General features: G+C 36.0%; 2 protein-coding genes across 6 annotated transcripts in view; both read right to left on the reverse strand.

The window, feature by feature from the left end:
* The window catches only part of LOC114049735 (AT-rich interactive domain-containing protein 4B), a 196,399-nt gene that overhangs the window by 144,642 nt on the left and 33,465 nt on the right, over window positions 1-18,292 (reverse strand). The gene's annotated exons all lie outside the window — the stretch shown is intronic.
* LOC114049736 (40S ribosomal protein S27-like) lies at window positions 14,970-15,224 on the reverse strand. Its single transcript, XM_027871126.1, has one exon. It carries the CDS (start codon window positions 15,222-15,224, stop codon window positions 14,970-14,972), a length of 255 nt encoding a protein of 84 aa, XP_027726927.1.

Here is an 18,292-nt window from a genome sequence, read left to right on the forward strand (position 1 = left end):
CAAAAAGATCCCTGTTGCTTCTAAGATCAAATATAAACTGTTTAAAGCCCTTCGAGCTGCAGAAAATTCAAGAGAAAAGATTGTAAGATCATAGATTTAAAGCTAGAAGGAACTCAATCCACTCATTTTACAGATGAGGAAACTAAGTAAGGCCCAGAGAGGTTCAGGGACTTGCCCAAAGTCACACAGCTTGGAAATAGCTGAGCAGGTATTAAAAAACCCATTATACCAGTATACGAATAGGACTGAAAAAAGAGTTATCAGATGTCACAGTTAAGAGATCACTAGTAAACTTGGAAAGCAGTTTTTTTTGAACTTTTATTTAGTATTTTATTTTTCCCTGGTTACATGTAAAAACAATTTTTAACATTCTTTTTTTAAAACTTTGAGTTCCAAATTTTCTCCCTTTCTCTTTCTCCTCGCCCTCCCCCATTGAGAAGGCAACCAATTCCATATAGGTTATATATACACGTGTGGTCATTCAAAACATATTCATAATAGTCGTGTTGTGAAAGAAAACATAGACAAGGAAAAAATCTCAAGAAAAATAAAGAAAGTAAAAACAAAGTATCTATATTCAGACACCATCAGTTCTTTCTCCGGGGATGAATAGTATTTTTCATTATAAGTCCTTTAGAATCATCTTGGATCATTATATTGCCAAGAATAGCTAAGTCATTCACAGCTGATCATCTTACAATATTGCTGTTACTTTGTACACAGTACATTTCACTTTGCATCAGCTCATGCAAGTCAGAAAGTAGTTTCAATAGAGTGATACAGTTGGAAGCCAAGATGCAATGGACTGAGAAGTGAGTGGAGGGTGAGTAAATGGAAGTACAATTATAGATGCCTCTTTCTATGAGTCTGACAGTGAATATAAAAATATAGTATAACAGCTTTGAGGATGACAAGATTTTGTAAAGTGTGTGTGTGTGTTTTAAGAATAAAGAATAAGAGAGACTTGAGTCTGTAGTTAGAGGGGAAGGAGCCAATAGCTAAAGAAAGAGTGAAGATGAAAGACAGACAGGATGACAAATGGGGCAAGTTCCTAGATAAGATGGGATGAAGAGCCTAAGTGAAGCCTTAGTAAAAATAAGGACCTATTGTTTTTCTCAATAACTGAAGCATTCTCTCAATTTTCTCATCTATAAAAATTATCTTCAATAATGCTTTCCTACTTATCTCAAAAGGATGTTTTAATATCCAATAATAATACCTAGCCTTTACATAGTGCTTTAAGGTGTGCAAAGTGCTTTACAATATTATCTCCTCACATCAGCACTGGGAGGAAGATGCTGTTATTACAAATAAGGAAACTGAGGCAGACAGAAGTAAAGTAACTTCCCCAGGGTCAGCTACACAGCTAGTAATCATTCAAGGCCAGATCTGAACTTGGTTCTTCTTGGCTCCCAACCCTGTGCTCTTTCTTACCTAGCTGCCTAGTTATAAGTAAAATATCTTATAAAACCTACAGTGCTATGTAAATGAATAGTTATTATTGTATTACTGCACCACTCTGAGTTTAACAGGATTGGTTATTAATAAAATGTACTGTCTGCTAAAATAGGAAATACATGAAGATATACCATTAATCTTACTGAACAGAAAGATCTGTTTCACCTATATGCAGAAGTGTCATAAATTCAAAGGTAAACATTTTCCCATGATATAGCAGTCACACTTAGAATTTTGTAATATTAAGAATTCTAACAGCTAAAATTGGCTGATATGAAAAAATTTAAACTATGTCAATAACAATTTTAGATACTTGTGATACGTTATCTTGGAATTTTATATAGCTCTGCTGGTCAAACATCTTCAGTTTAAATAGGAAAAGACTGAAAAAATGACAGATTATATAACTTTGAATTGAGAAGATCATGCCATTCTTCTACTCAAAAATCTTTAGCACCTCATTATGACTGACCAAGTAAAGTTCAAATTCTTTTGCCTAGAAATACAAGGCCTTTCATACCTGACTTTATCTTACTCAACTTTCAGTCTTATCTCATGTTATTTCTCTCTAAACGTTCAATGCTCCAGCCACACTAGGGAGCTCTGTGATCATCCCTTCCTACTGTGAACATGGGACGGCAATTTTATACCTCTGTGCCTATGTTCAGGCTACTCCATAATCTGGAATGTCTTCACTACTCAAGGGATAAGGAGTGAAATTCCACCCATTCATCCAACTCAAACCTTTTATTCCTCCAAGAATAATTCTTTAAATCTGATCTCCTCAGTTGTCAAAATTTTTCCTCCTCAAATTTCACAAAGCATTTAATTTTGTAATTCCTCAATACACTTTTATTGCAATATTATACGTACTATAACTTTCTGTTTCGGTTTCCATCCCCCACACTAGACTAAAGTCCTTTAGGTGGAACCACGCTCACCCTAACCTTTTATCTTCTCAATCACCTAGCATAATGGCTCTACACACAGAAGGAACTTAAATGTTTGCTGAGCAGAGCTCAAGTTAACTAAGTCTAGAGTTTTTCCATTTACACTGCACTAGTCTTATCTCCTGTTCAAACTCAACAAAAATATCACTGATTTTAGACAAAATAACGGTCTACGACCAGATATGTTATGTAATTTGTTGTCCTCAACTACCCAACTACGGGTTGGGTTCCTAAAGTTCATTTAACAGTCAGTTGTTTGGAACTCAAAATTTCTTCTACGGAATGGGAAGAGTTTCCAACTACCTTTCTTAGTAATTAAAGGGCCTACTCTAAAGCAAAATTTTAAGAGAGATGTCTTTCCTCATATTAACACCCCAACTATCTCTGCACAATGACTTCAATGCTCTCCCCACGCTCTCTCAGCAGACACATCTACTGAGGACTCATAAAGTAAACTTTTCATCATCCTGGACTAGTAAAACGGCTCAAAGTCAGAAACAAATATGGTTTTTTATCAATAGAAATAACACAAAAGAAGATGCATTATCACCTTCTTCGCCCACATCCTGAAAGACCATTTGGCCTGCAGCTGAAACCTCTTATGTTGTCTCCTCTATTACAATGTGAGTTCAACAGCAAAATTGTCTTGTTTTTTAATTTGTATCCTCCAGTTCTTTGCATATAATAATGCACTTACTCAATGCTTTTTTCATTCATTCATTCAATATAATCTAGGCTCCAAAGCTATCTATCTTGCCTTTCTAATTCCTTAATACTTGTGTCCTGAATATATCATTTGTAAAATAGTTGTTTACAATTTGTCTCCTTCATTAGAATATAAACTCCTTGAAAAGGGACTATTTCTTTTTGTCTTTCTTTGAAAACCCAGAGCTTAGCACAGTGCCGGATATAGAGTAGGCATTAAATAAATGCTTGTTGACTATCAAAACTTACATTCTGTCAATAGAACTCATTTCAGTTAGCTGTTAAAATAGCAATCTGAATTCACTTGTCATGTCAATGAATGTCAAAAGCCCTAAACCTTCTCAGAGATATTTTCCATTTTTTAAGAGATGGGGAATGGGAAGCGAATAAACATTTATATAGCACCTACAATATCCCAACCACTGCGCTTTATTACAAATATTATCTCATTTGATCAACACAACAGGTGGTTTTCCAGTCTCTGCTAGAAGACCTTGAAGGAGGGAAGAACCCACCCCCTCTCTAAGTAACACCTTCTATTTCTGAACAGCTCTAATTGTTGGGAAGTTTTTTTCCTGACAAGATCATTCTCTTAGCAACTTCAATTCATTCCTTCTGGTTCTGTCTTCTGAGGCCAAAGAGAACAAGTTTAATCTCTCCTCCACGTGACATTCCTTCAAATACTTGACCACAGCTATCACGTACCTCTGAGTTTTCCCTTCTCCAGCATAAGCATGCACAATTGAACCAGTCTTCATGTGATAAAAACTCATGACTCTCCACTTTCCAGGTTGCCTTCCTCTGAACATTCTCCAACACAACAAATCAGTATCCTTCTAAAACTGTAGCACACCTTGAATTGAACATAGTACTCCAAATGAGGTCTAATGAGGACAAAGTACAATAGGTCTATCATCCCCCCATTAGTTCTAAAAGTTATGTCTCTCAATTCAGCATAGCAACCCAAGAATGCATTAGTTTTTTTGGCTATAATATCACACTGCTGACTCATATTCATCTCACAATCCATTAAAACTCACCAATCTTGCCCAGAACTGCTATCTATACATGCTTTAACCTGTATTGTACTTGTGGTTATTTTTTTTCCCCAAGTGCAATACTTCACATTTCTCTAATGAATTTAATGTTACTGGATTCCGCACCATGCTCTAGCCTGTTGAGTTCCTTTTAGATTCAGACTCTATAGTACAGTTTAGTGGCTATCACTACCACATTTTTGTCATTAGCATGTCATCTACATCTTTATCTAAATCATGAATAAAAAGTTAAGCAGCACAGGGCCAAACACAGATCTCTGTGGTATTCCACTGAAGATATCTTGCCAATACACTGTGTAATTAATAACAATTCCCTCAGTATGACCATCCAACCATTCATCACACTATTTTTTTGTCTAAATAAGTCAGGTGAGTCAGTGGATAAGAGCACTGGATTTGGTATCTAGAAGTCCCGAGTTCAAATTCAGCTGTAGCTACTTACTATCTGTGTGACCCCAGGCAAGTCACTTCACTCCTATCTACCTCAGTTTCCTCATCAATAAAAACAGGATAGTAAACAGCATTTACCTCAAAGACTTGTTGTGAGGATAAAATGAAATATTTGTAAAGCATTTTGAAAACTGTAGAGCACTATAAAAATGTTATCATTATCACAATTATTATCCAAACCATATCTGTTTTCTCCATAATAACAACATGAGACATTTTATCAAAAACTTATTAAAATCTAAGTAAATCATCCACAACATTCCCTGTATCTACTAGTCTCTTATCCTCTCAAAAAGTAAAACAAGATTGATATGGTATGACTTATTCTTGATTGAGCCATTTTGGTTCTTGGTAATAACTTGCTTCCCTTTCTAGATGTTTGCCAACCATCACTTTAATAGATCTGTTCTAGAATTATTCCTAACAATTGAAGTCAAGCTCACTGGCCTACAGTTTGCAGACTCTGTGAGTTTCTATAATGCCTTATATTAACTACTACCTAAACTCATGGGATTGTTATAAGGAATATGTTTTGAAGACTATAGAACAATATATAAATATACCTCTATGAAATCAAACTATCACAATGTACTAAGATTTTAGCAAGTGGAAATGGTTTTCTTTTTTTCTTTTAAGCTATTTAGTATACTCCTAACATCTATACTCCTAACATCTACAGGTAAGGAACAGATACTTTTAAATAATAACTTAAATTTTAAAAGGTAAAAAATTGTCATTTTATAAATATTTTCTATTGTTTCTGATCATTGATAGAAGATAATAATCGGATGTCAAAATGAAAACATAAAAGAATATGCAATTAACTTAAAATGCATGAAAGAATTGAAAAAATGTAAGTATTGGGTAAAAATTCACACATCAAAAAATTCAACAACAGATTATTTTCTGTTTTTCTGTAAGTATAATCATAATGGTAGTTCTCAACTACCTTTCAAAATAGAATAAAAGAGCTTTCTCCTTATTGAAGGAAAGAGTGTCCACAACACAGTAAGGAATCCCTGCAGAACTGAAAGAAAAAGAAAGTCCTATAGGAAAGGGAGGGGGTTAAACAAACTATGGTGGTAGGTTAGGGCACAAGTTTAGACCCACGAGGTCAGAGAAAGAGCAGAAAGGAAAAATGCTTAAGTTACAATAACTGATAAGCTAAGCCCCATCTCCTTTTTAAAAGTACCTTTTTGCACATATAAAAATTAGGTTTTTTTCAAAATCAGGCTTCTCACCATCAGAAATCTTGTGACAACATTCTGTCATGTTACCATAAGTTATGAGATAACAATAAGGAGAAAAAGTAGAAGGGCAAAAAAAAAAAAAAAAAAAGGCTATGATTAAAATAAAAGACCCAAAAGAGCAAAGGCTACTGGCTAGTAAACTTACTAAGAACTCCTACCCAGAAAGATGTTTGGTGCTTTCTGCCCAAAAAACAGAAGCAGTAACAAAATCTATTCACCTCTTGCTCTCAAAAGAGCATATTTCTAAGACATTAGGGATTCAAATTTATAAATTAAAAGATCACATGGTAATGAAAGAATTGACACATTGATAACAGTTTTTAAACCTCCTTCTACCTATAGCAAGTTTAGATATAAAGGGCAACTTGGAAGTTCCATCAGGTCAAGCAATTCATTTCATCAAACATTCAGGAAGTACCTATGATATGCAAGACACTGTGCTATGCACTGGAAACACAAAGACACACAATAAACAGCCTCCACTCTCAAGTAGCTTAGATTCTCCTAGGGCAGATATTCATCATTTTGTGGGAACCCTTTGAAAATCTTGTCATGCCTATGGATGCCTTCTCAGAATCATGTTTACTGACTACATTCATAATTGAAGGAAATACTAAATTTCATTGGGAGGATAGTGCAAAATAAAGATGCAACTTTTTTGTCATCCAAGTTCACAGAGCATGAGACTCTATGGAGGGATCCAAGTATCAGGTTAAGAACCTCTTTGTGGGGGGAAGGGAGATGTAACATGCACAGTAATAAATAAAATTCAATGTAATTTGATGAAGGAACTTAGTACATTCATAAGAAGGGATTTAAAAAGGGAATCAGGTAGGTAGCACCTAAGCTGAGGCTTAAAGAAGATGAGGATTTCTAAAGGTAGAGATAAAAAAAGAGTGGTTTGGAGGCAGAGGATGAAATGTCAGTTTATGGGAGAGCTAACAACAAGATTTGGCTGAAACACAGAATAAAAACATCACAGCCACTGAATCTCAGAGTCAAAGTGAGTCTAGAAGCCACCTACTTCAACCCAAACCTGAATAAGAATCCTCAGTATGACATACCCATCATTCAGGTATTTATTTGAAAACCTCCAAGAACAGTAAATCCATCACATCTCATTCCACTTTGGAACTGCTCAAATTGTTAAGAAATTGTTCCTCACCTCAAGCCTAAATTTGCCTTTACAACTTTCATCCACTGCTCCTAGTTTTGTGTTCTGGGGCCAAGTAAGGTTGATCTATTCCCTTTTTCATGTGACAGCATGTCAAATATTTCAATAAGCATCAATTATTTCTTGACCTACCTCAAAAGGTTGTTTTGAGGATCAAATGAGAAAATATTTGTAAAAAGCACTTAGCACGGTGCCTAGCACGTATTAGGTGTATAACATGTATATAAGCTTCCCTTCCTTTCTTTCAGTTTAACATCATCAGTTACTTTAACAGATATTCATAATTTAAAGCCCTGAAAAATCTCGATTGCCTGCCACTGGAAAATCTCCAGCTTATCAAGGTCTCTCTTAAAATGATTCCCAGAATTGGCAGGAAGTAAAATGAAATGTTAAATCTAGTTTGTGGAAAGCCTTAAAATGCCAGGTTGAAGAGTTTGTAGTTTTATCATAAAGGTAATAGCAAGTCATGGAAGCTTTTGATCAGAGTTGTGACATGGTCAGATTTACAGCTTACAAAAATTATTTTGGGGGTCACACTATGCATCAATGTACAGTTCTTACTTGACTATGAAAGTTTTGAGAACATAACTATCTACACAAGATGGTTTCCCCTCTCTGTCAGTAATGAGTATACAAGTTCCCCTTAAAAAATAAAGGCTGTTTACATAATATATTTAATTTATTCTAATATCTACTTACATAAGTACTACTCTCCTTTAAAATGTAAGCTCCTTTTAAGTAGGGATTGTTTCATTCATTGTATCTATATTACCAGAACACAGCAGTGTCTGGCACATAGATTGGTCTGAGTTGGAAGTATTGTCAGAGTTTATCAATTTAGACCCCCTCATTTTACAGAAAAGGAAACTGAAGCCCAGGGAGGTTAAGAAACTTGCCCAAAGTCACACAGGGATTAGGATGAGAAGGTTGGATATGAATCCAGGTCCTCTGACCCCAGTCAGGATTCTTTCCATTATACTATGACACACTCCTAAAATTCAGTTAAAAAGTCTTCTTATAATTCCCTGAGTGTGTTCCTTGCCCATTCTCATTCTTTTCAATAAACTACAAGAAAAAAACTACTGGAGGCACTTTTAGTAGTTATGATTCCAAGAGACTTTTTAGAATAGTAAAGAAAAAGGATCTGGAGTCAGGATATATGGTTTCAAGTCCAGGATCCACCACGTTCTACGTTAGCTCTATGATTAATTATTTTCTCAACATCACAATGAAGGAGCAGGACAAAACTCTTTATAAGTCTTCTTCCAGTTCTAGTGTTTTGTTCACCAATGATTATCTGACCTAAATGCAAAAGTTAAGAGTGTTGGGGCAGGTAGGTGGCACAGTGGATAGAGCTCTGGCCTTGGAGTCAGGAGGACCCGAGTTCAAATTCGACCTCAGACACTTGACACATACTAGCTGTGTGACCCTGGGCAAGTCACTTAACCCCAACTGCCTCACCAAAAAGAAAAAAAAAGTTAAGAGTGTTTTTGTTGTTGTTGTTCAATCGTTTTTCAGTTGTGTCCAAGTCTTTGTGACCCCATTTGGGATTTTCTTGGCAAAGATACCTGGCAAAGAATAGTTTGCCATTTCTTTCTCCAGCTCATTTTCCAGATGAGAAAACTGAATCAAATAAGGTCAAGTGACTTTCCCAGGGTCACACAACTAATAAGTGTCTGAAGCCAAATTTAACTCAGGAAAATGAGTCTTCCTGACTCCAGGCCCAGCACTCTATTCACTGCACCATCTAGCTGCCCAAGTTAAGAGTAGACAAAGACAAAATGGATCCTACACTCTCTCAAATGGTCACTAGAAAATAGAAAACAAAGTAGAAGCAGCCTGGCCACTGAAGGGAGTTACTATTCTTTAATACTCATATTCCTCTAGATCCCATTGACTTCTATAATGGAACCCTGAAAAACCTTTATCCATGAAAGGGCAAAAATTTATAATTCACAAGCTACAAGAAATTTCCTTCTTTTGTGATTCATTTTGTATTTTGCTAAAATTACCAGTCAATAATATTAACAATCAATGTGCTAATATGATTTTAAAAATTGTTTCTTTAAGTGAGTCAGATTCTTACCATCTTGCTTACACTATTCATTTCCCTGGGAAATCCTTTATCACAGACATTAAGTACAGGTAAACAAAAGCAAACTAAAGACCAACCTTGGCTAATTTACTACAAAATCCAAATTAGAAGATCAATGTTTACAGTGTAAGCAGTAGAATCCTATAAGTGACCAAAAAATATTAGGTATGGGCTAGGAACCCAGAAGAATAATATTTCCAGATTGCCATCATTACTCAAAAGCCTATTCTGTAATTCTCTATAACATTTGTCACTATAGTAACTAGGCATTGAGCCAAAGAAGTATATAACACCCTATAGAAAAGAAACTCTTCATTTCTTCCTCCTTCACTACAAAAGTATCTAGTTGAGCATATATGAATTTTACCATAACCCAGACTCCACAATGGATAATGTTGTTTAATCAGTTTTTCTGATCAAAAACTATACTGAAAATATTGGTACTAACCTTTTAATATCTTCGTTTCCATTTGTTCCATCCTCAAGCATCTTCAATGAGAGCCAAAAGATTTATTAAAAGCAAATCAACAAAAACACAATTACACAACGCTTCACACAAATAAAAAATCTAAACTATTGGAGAAATATTAATTGCTCATGGGTAAGCTAAGATAAAATAACAAAAAATAACAATACTAATTTAATTATTCAGTGCCAAACTTCCAAAGAATTACTTTATAGAGCTAGAAAACTTTTTAAAAATCATCTGGAGAAACCAAAGGTCAAGACTACCAATGGAATCAATGAAAAAGAAATGCAAAGGAAGGGGGCCTAGAGTACTACATCTCAAATTATACTGTAAAGCTATAATCACAAAAACGATTTGGTACTGGATAAAAAACAGAGTCAGATGATCAATGGAACAGATTATATATACAATCTACAGAAGCAAATGAACATAGTAACCTTTTGACAAAAAATTCAGGGAAAACTGAAAAGTAGTCTGGCAGAAATCAGGTACAGATCAACATGTCACACAACATGCTAAGATAAGCTCAAAATGGGTACTTGATTTAGACATAAAGAGTGATATCATAAGCAAATTAGTGGAACAGGGGAGATATTACCTGTCTATCCATGGACAGGGAAAAGATTTCATGACCAAACAAAAGAGTGGTTCATGGGAGATAAAATGGATAATTTTGATTCCATAAAAGTAAAGTTTTTGCACCAAAAAAACCAATACAGCAAAAATCAGAAGAAAAGCAGGAAACTGGGGGAAGAAAGTCTTTGCAGCAAGTTTCTTTGATAAAGGTCTCATTTCTAAAATATATACAGGGAACTGAGCCAAATTTATAAGAATAAGAGCCATCACAATTGATAAATGGTCAAGGAATATGAATGGTTTTCAGTGAAGAAATCGAAGCCATCTACAATCACATGAAACAAATGCTCTAAATGGCTAATAATGAGAGAAATGAAAATTAAAACAACTCTGAAGTACCACCTCATATCTGTAAGATTGGCTAAGATGACAGAAAAGGAAAATGACCATCACTGGAGGGGATGTGGGAAAATAGGTATACTAATAATGCACTGTCTGTGGAGCTGTGAACTAGCCCAACCATTCTGGAAAACAATTTGGAACTATGCCCCAAAAGCTATGAAAACGTGTATACCCTTTAACCCAGCAATACCACTATTTAGGTCTATACCCCCAAAGAGATTAAAAAAAAAAAAAAGGGAAAAACTCACACACTCAAAAATATTTATGGCAGCTTTTTTTGTGGTGGCAAAGAATTAAAAACTAAGAGAGGACAGGGCGAGAACAAGAGAAGTGCCCATCAAGTAGGAAATGGCTGAATATATTAATGGCACATGAATGTGATAGATGTTACGTGCTATAAGAAATGATGAAGGAGATGGTTGCAAAAAACCTGAGATTTATGTGAACTGAAGTTCACATGCGAAGTGAAATATGAAGAACCAAAAGAACAATTTGAACAGTTACAGCAATATTGTAAAGATAATACACTGTGAAAGATTTAGTAACTCTGATCAATACAATGATTCACCACAATTCCAAAAAAGACTCATAATGAAAAATGCCATCCACCTCTAGAGAGAAAACCGATAGACTCAGAGTTGCAAAAAAGTGTTCTGCATGATTTCATATGTGTAATGAGTATCATATGCCTTACCCTCTCAATGGCTGGGGGAAGGTTGAAGAGAGGGAGAGAATTTAGAACTGAAAATTAAATAAAATGTTTAAAAATTCAAGCCAATAAGCATTATTAAGCACCTACTATGCACTAGGTATTGTACTAAGTTCTAGGAATGCAAAAGGCCGTAACAGTCCCTGTCCTCGAGGAGTTAGCTCACAATCCAATGGAGAGCGACAACATGCAAACAATGATGCACAAACAAGATATATGCAGGATAAATTGGAGATCATATCATAAGGAAAGCACTAACATTAAGGAAGACTGGGAAAAAGCTTCTTACAGGAGAGGATTTTAGCTGATATTTGCATGAAGCCAGGGAAGCCACGAAGCAAAGGTAAGGAGGGAGAGAATTCTAGGTAAGAAAGCAGCCAGTGAAACAGCAGAGTCAGAAAATAGAGTGTCTTATTTTAGGAACAGCCAAAAAGTCAAGTGTCACTGGATTGTAAAGTACATGGAGGTAGGAAGGGATCAGGTTATGAAGTGCTTTAAAAGCCAAACAGGATTTTATATTTGATTCAGTAGGTAATAGGGAGCCATTGATGTTTACTGAGGACATGAGACATGGCCAGAACTGCACTAGAGGAATACCACTTTGATAGCTAAGTGGAGGATGAACTGGAAAAAGGGGAGAGACTTGAGGTTAAGAAGGCCAACCAGAAGGCTAATAAGTGGTCCCCGCTTACGTTCATGGGTTTCTGTTCTGATTATGGTTTTTTAAAAAATCTAAAATCCAATAAAAACTTGAATTCAAGCCCTGTTATCTGATAAATTATATGCTTTTGATTTCAACTGAAAGCCTCATAAAAAGTATTCATCCGATAGTTTAAAATAAAAGTTTAAGATTTCTTCTTACTTTGATACTTAAATGGATCTATAATTTCAGTGATGTAGGTATTTTCTCCAATAATGTCTATCACAGACCTATACAACTTGGCATTACATAGGGGCCAAAATTAAAATAGACTAAACTTCTCTGGGCCACAGACAGAGGCTCACTTTCCAAGTAAAGGTATAATTAATGATTAAACTATTTTGCAAACAAACTATATTTTTTAAAAGGGAAATTTCAATTAATATCAATTTTTATTTATCATGAAATCACATTAATGTTAAAAAATACTTTGCTAAGTGGCACAAGTTTTAATAGTTTTTCAGGTTTTCTTACTGTTTACATTTAGTTAATAGGACGTATTACACTTCTTGTCAGCAATCAGTTTATTGTACTCAGGAATCATGTTTGAAATTGATTTCTTTAGAAATCTGAAAACTAATCTTAGTAGCCACCTCATTTTCTGAGTTTACTTTCTTGAAAAACCATTGCTCCCCACTGAGATCTTTCAACAATTCGGAACCTTTAATTTGTTTTTCATTGGTGTCCAATTTGCTTAAGTCAGGATGTTTTGATATGAAATGGCGATAAAGATTGCATTCCTTTGGACCGGCTATTGCTTCTCAGCAAACAGGGCATAATATTCTGTCTGTCGTGTAAGTAAACAAGTATCTATTTGTCCACTCCGGATTAAATACTCTATGTTCTGATTCAATCTTCCTTTTCTTTTTATCACCCATTTTACAAAGCCCCCCCAAAAACTTTAATGTTAGAACCAAAAAATCTCCACAGCAACTGCTCACATACAAAGACATAATTGAACTGAGGGTCTGATATTGGAGGAAGCACCAGACACTCATGTAACTTGGAGGGTGGCTGTGCAGCGAGGGAGGGGAAGAAGCCCTTGCCTCTCATCATATAGTGGGCAACAGCTGCATTGATGTGTGGCTGCTCTCAGCCTGTGGCTGCACTCACTTTGTCCCTGTACAACACCAGTAACAACCAAAAACACAGCAGAAAGACATGACTCTCGCTCCTCTCAGACCAGAGACAGATAGGCAATGGTTGGCTGTGTCAAGTGACAAACAGGAGAGAGTGCACAGTGGCAATCTACCTACCAAGTTAAATGATGGGCACAACAGTGACTAGTAGAAGGTTGGTTAAGCAGGGTGGGCTGTCTGAAATCTTTTGCACTGTGTGTTGTGCAGGCCTGGTCTATCACAAACAATATAGACTTTCTTAACCTGGGTGACTTTTGTCCATATTTTCCTCTAAAATCATCGCCAGGGGATCCATCCAACATGGTGGGAGACTTCCTTTACAACTTTCAATACCGCATGGATTCTACTGAAACATGCTGACCATCTACCTTCTTCTCATATGACCAAGTCACCTCCTTTCTAATTATATACCCTTCATACAACTTCTCCTGTACAAATAATGCATTACAAGCTGCTCACACTTGACATGTGCCTCTTCAATGCTCTTTAGGTGACCTTCAATTTCACTTCATCAGAGACTATAATATTCCATGACTCACAGATATACAGCATCACAGGAAGAATACTAACGTTAAAAAATATAGGCATTACTGTGTTGGAGCTGTGAATTGATCCAATCATTCTAGAAGCAACTGGAAATTATGTTAGTAATCAGACCTGAGTTACAAGTACCACCCTGATTTGTACAATTTGTATGACCATGAGTGAAGTTACTCTAACATAGACAATAGATTATTAGTGTGCTATAAGGAACAATTAATGTCATCAATACAAAGAGGCATGAGAAGATTATGTATATTATATATATATATATTAGAAGGTAATATATTATATAACAGATAGATAAGATGTTATATGAATTACTCCATACCCATAGACATATTGTGTATATCATATAACATGAGCATTCCCAACTCCAGGCCCAGTGCTCTATCCACAATACCACCTAGCTGCCCTCCAACTGTGTTTCATAGTCATCAACTTGGTTTTCCCTGAACAGAGAGTAGGACCAAACTCTTTTTTTGCATGACTTCTCTCATTTAGGAGGCTCTGAAATCTTTTTAGGGTTTGAAGCAATCATACAAAGTCATATGCAAAAAGAAACATCTTACAAACTACAGCAGGGGTGGGGAACCTGCTCCCTTGAGGCCACATGTGGCCCTTTAGATCCTCAAGTGCAGCCCTCTGACTGAATCCAAACTTCATAGAACAAATCTCCTTAATAAAAGGATTTGTTCTGTAAAACTTGGACTTGGTCAAAATGCCAAACTCAAGAACTTAGAGAGCTACATGTCGCCTCAAAGCCGCAGGTTCTCCACCCCTGAACTACAATATCCATAGAAAATCCCTCTTCCATTTGTGTTTTAAATAGCCTCCACAATAGTGGCCAACACTTTTGGCAAACAAAGGTGACTACTGATATTAATGATTAGAGAGTTATCAAAGTTATCTTTGCTGTCACATATTTCAAAGAATCTAATTCTGACAGATGCATGAGACTCATTGTTGGAAGGCAGTCTTTTAGGTGGTGTTTTGTTTTATTAAACCAAATCCTTTTGTTATAGTTACAAATAACAAATACAATGTGATGTTATTTCTCTACACCTTTCAGTAACTGTTTGATTGCAAAGATGTGGTCCATATGGACTATCATTTGTGAAAACCTGATTATTTCCTTTTCATGTTTTCATCAAGGATGCAGCTGAGTCTCACAAGAAATCTGCAGAGATAGGAAGCAGGAATATAGTTTATTAATTACTCATGTGATGCAGAATTTTTTTTGTATAAAATTTGTTTTATTCTTTACAGTTTCTCAATCATCTTGATTCAGTCATTAATGCTGCTTCCATCTGAAGGAGCATCCTTCTGTAAGTCTTGCCTTTCCTCCAGTAGGCTGACAGAGCACAGTGGAGCACCCCACACAGAGAAACACTGTTTGTGCATGGCTGAACACAGCGGTGATTTTATAGCACCCCAGGCACTTTACGTCCATGAAATACGAGTTCGGACTCTGCACCAAGAGCTTCTTCTTGTGCTTCCGCTTCTCCTCCTCGGGATAGGGGTGCAGGAGGTCTTTCGCAAGAGGCATGTTGGTACGGGGAGATATTCGCCACTGAAAAACCAGAACTTTTTTTAAACAATACTTGGCATCTTTCCATATTTCAGATACCCTGAGAACTGATCCCTAAACACCCTTATAACTGCATCATATAGCCTTCAACAAGGATCTCCTCTGCATATATTTAGTTTAGTCCAGCTGTTCTTCCATCTTTTTCCTTAGTGTCATTTCCCAAAGACTGTGAGTCCAAATGAAATGGTTCTATCACTAACAGAGAAATGTTCATTTAAAAAAATCTTCATAGATCTTTTCTACTTCTGTCTAGTCACAGCTTTTCTTCCAGTTTCATCCTGAAAAGCTCTTGAAGTAATCTGGAACCACTATGTCAGTTGCCAACTTTTTTTTTTTTAACAAACTTATTTCCTTCTTCCATAGTTTTTTATTGTTTAATGAGGGGATTTTCAAGTCAATTTTTCTTCCACTCCCCTAAGTAGTGTTTTACAAATCTGTTTCTGTTCTAAATTAGTGCCGTCTTTGGCTTTTAAAACAGTCTACTTGGCAAAGGAAGCAAGTGCTTGATGACCAAAAGGTTTCTAAGGTCTTTTGATCTCTTCACTGGAGCATAGGATTTTCAATAGTTGAGCTTCCTTTTAAAAAATAATGATACTACGTTTCAATTTCTGTTATTTTATCCATTTCCCCTTATTTAGCACAAGCAGTTCATTTAAACAGGTAAACTCAGATTTGCCTCAATAGCACCATATCTTCTTGCTTTTAGTTTTTCTCCAAGTTTGGTATTGATTTTTATCTTAATTTAACAAGTGGTCAATTAAGAAATGACTCCCATATTAGCAGCTAATTTGTTCCTGCCAGTAAAATACAATCAATTTCATCTTTTGTCAAGTTACTATTTTATATTTGTCATGTTCATTGCCTCCCAACACTTCAGTCAGAGAAAGTGCTCATGAGCCTTTGGTCTCCCGTTTTTTATTCATGAGCTCTATTTTTCAACATTATCTTCAACATTATCATTTCATATGCCTATGAAAGCATATTATGCCTCCCCTATGCCCCATCCCCAAACTCTTTTAGAAATATTAAGAAAATAATATATCAGTACCCTAGTTTGAAGTTCTTTTAGAGTCAGATCAACGGAAACATTCTTAGTCTTTCTTTCACTGTAAATGCCAAGGAGGTTTCCTGTTATAAAATCTTTTGTAACATCTTTATCCAAGACCTAATGAGTTTCCAAAAGAAGAGTACAGATCAGCTCAGAAAGAAGTAGTCCCTGAAACTGATTAGTGTATTGATCAAATTAAGAATAAAAACATATTTTAATTAACTCTATTAACAGAAGCATTGAATTCACCTTTGACCAGGAAGAAAGGAAGTCCTTCGAGGGAATAAATGGTTTTAGGAAAATTAATAAAGATGGATTGAATGGCTTTAGGAAAATTAATAAAGGATTGAATGTTTTAGGAATATTATTCTCTAGGGTGTTACTGAAGTTAAGATGTTATTGTTCTGTTTAATGAATCAAAAACTCTAACCTAAACTTTGTACCCTTGTTTAATCTTGACTATAGATATTTGTCTTTGTTCTAAAACCCTTCAGTTCAAGTCAGAGAGATATTCCAAAGCAAGCTGGATCTCTCTCTTTTAAATTTCTTTCTCTCTTAGCACAAATACTTGGAATATCATAATTAATAAATTTGTCTCTGACAGATCCAAACCAGCAGAGTACTGAGTTTTTTCCCCATATGTTCATACCTGCCTTTGCAATAAAGTTATTAAAAAATATATTGACTGAAAGTCTTAGAGATTCTACATGGAATTTGTCTATATCCTCATTCTCTGTAACACAAGTAACAATTAACATTAGTAGCGGTCTTTTTGTAAAAACACATCACAAGTAACAAAATAAGAGATAGCTAAATGCCCTGTGAAACAATGTTTCTTCTTCCCTCTGGACAAAATAAACTGAAGTCTGCCAATGCCTTTATTACTTCTCTCCAGAACATCATGCAGGTAGGTATTCGCTGTGTTACCTCCCTCTGCAGTGCCTTCCTGCTGCAGGACCATCTCTAGCATCCCAACATCCTCTGAGGACAAGACTTATTGTTTCGCTTCCCAGGGCCTTCTCCTAGGCTAGCAAAGAGCCCCAGCTACCTGAAAACATTCCCATACTTCTGACTGTTCCTACTTGTAAGGCAGGCCTCCTGGAGCCTCACAGCATAAAGTATCACCACTTTGCCACCAAAATAAACCTCAAGGGAGACTTTAGTAAGTCTAAACTCATGCTATTCTCAAAGAGCCTCTCTCCTATAATTGATACTATACATAGACTCACTCTTCAATAGTTAACACATTCCTAATTCCTTATACTTGACCTATTACAGTGATACTTAAGATTTGGCTACTAATGTAGCCAATGATTCCATTTCACTTCCCCAATCTGACATTCCCTCACAGCTAACCACCTCAACTCTATTCCCCCAAGTCTCCATTTGAGAACTTCCTGTCCTTTCCATATGTCCTTTGAAATGCCTGCCCTAGAATGAAAAACTTTCTTTCCTCTTAAATCTCCTGTCTCACTCCTTCCATCTTTTGGTATTGCTGAGATGTGGGTCTGCCACAAACAGTGTCCAGTACCACATGTCCTCCCATCCCCTGACTCATTGGTCAGGGTGACACTTCCCTCTATAACTTTCACTAAGTAACTTCTCTCATTTCCTCTCTCACATTCTTCTAAACACTTTTCAACAGACTTCTTACTCCATAATTCAACTGAAATTGCCCTCTCCAAAGTTACCAATGATTTAATTGCCAAATCTCATAACCTTTTCTCAATCCTCATCCTTCTTGACCTCTCAATTGCATCTGACTGCTGATCACTTTCTCCTGGATGTTCTTTTCCTCACTAGATTTTCATGACACTGCTCCCTCTCGGTTCTGCTCTTACCTCCTTTGCTGGGTCTTTATCTATGTTATACCCACTAACCACTCATGTCCTTCAAAAGATCTTTTCTAGACTCTGTTCTCTGTTCCTTCTATACTCTCTCAAATGACGATCTCATTAGCTCCCATGGTTTCAATTAA

This window comes from Vombatus ursinus, unplaced genomic scaffold (genome assembly GCF_900497805.2).
Source record: "Vombatus ursinus unplaced genomic scaffold, bare-nosed wombat genome assembly UNPS02014798.1, whole genome shotgun sequence".
In the NCBI taxonomy this organism is placed as follows: domain Eukaryota; kingdom Metazoa; phylum Chordata; class Mammalia; order Diprotodontia; family Vombatidae; genus Vombatus; species Vombatus ursinus.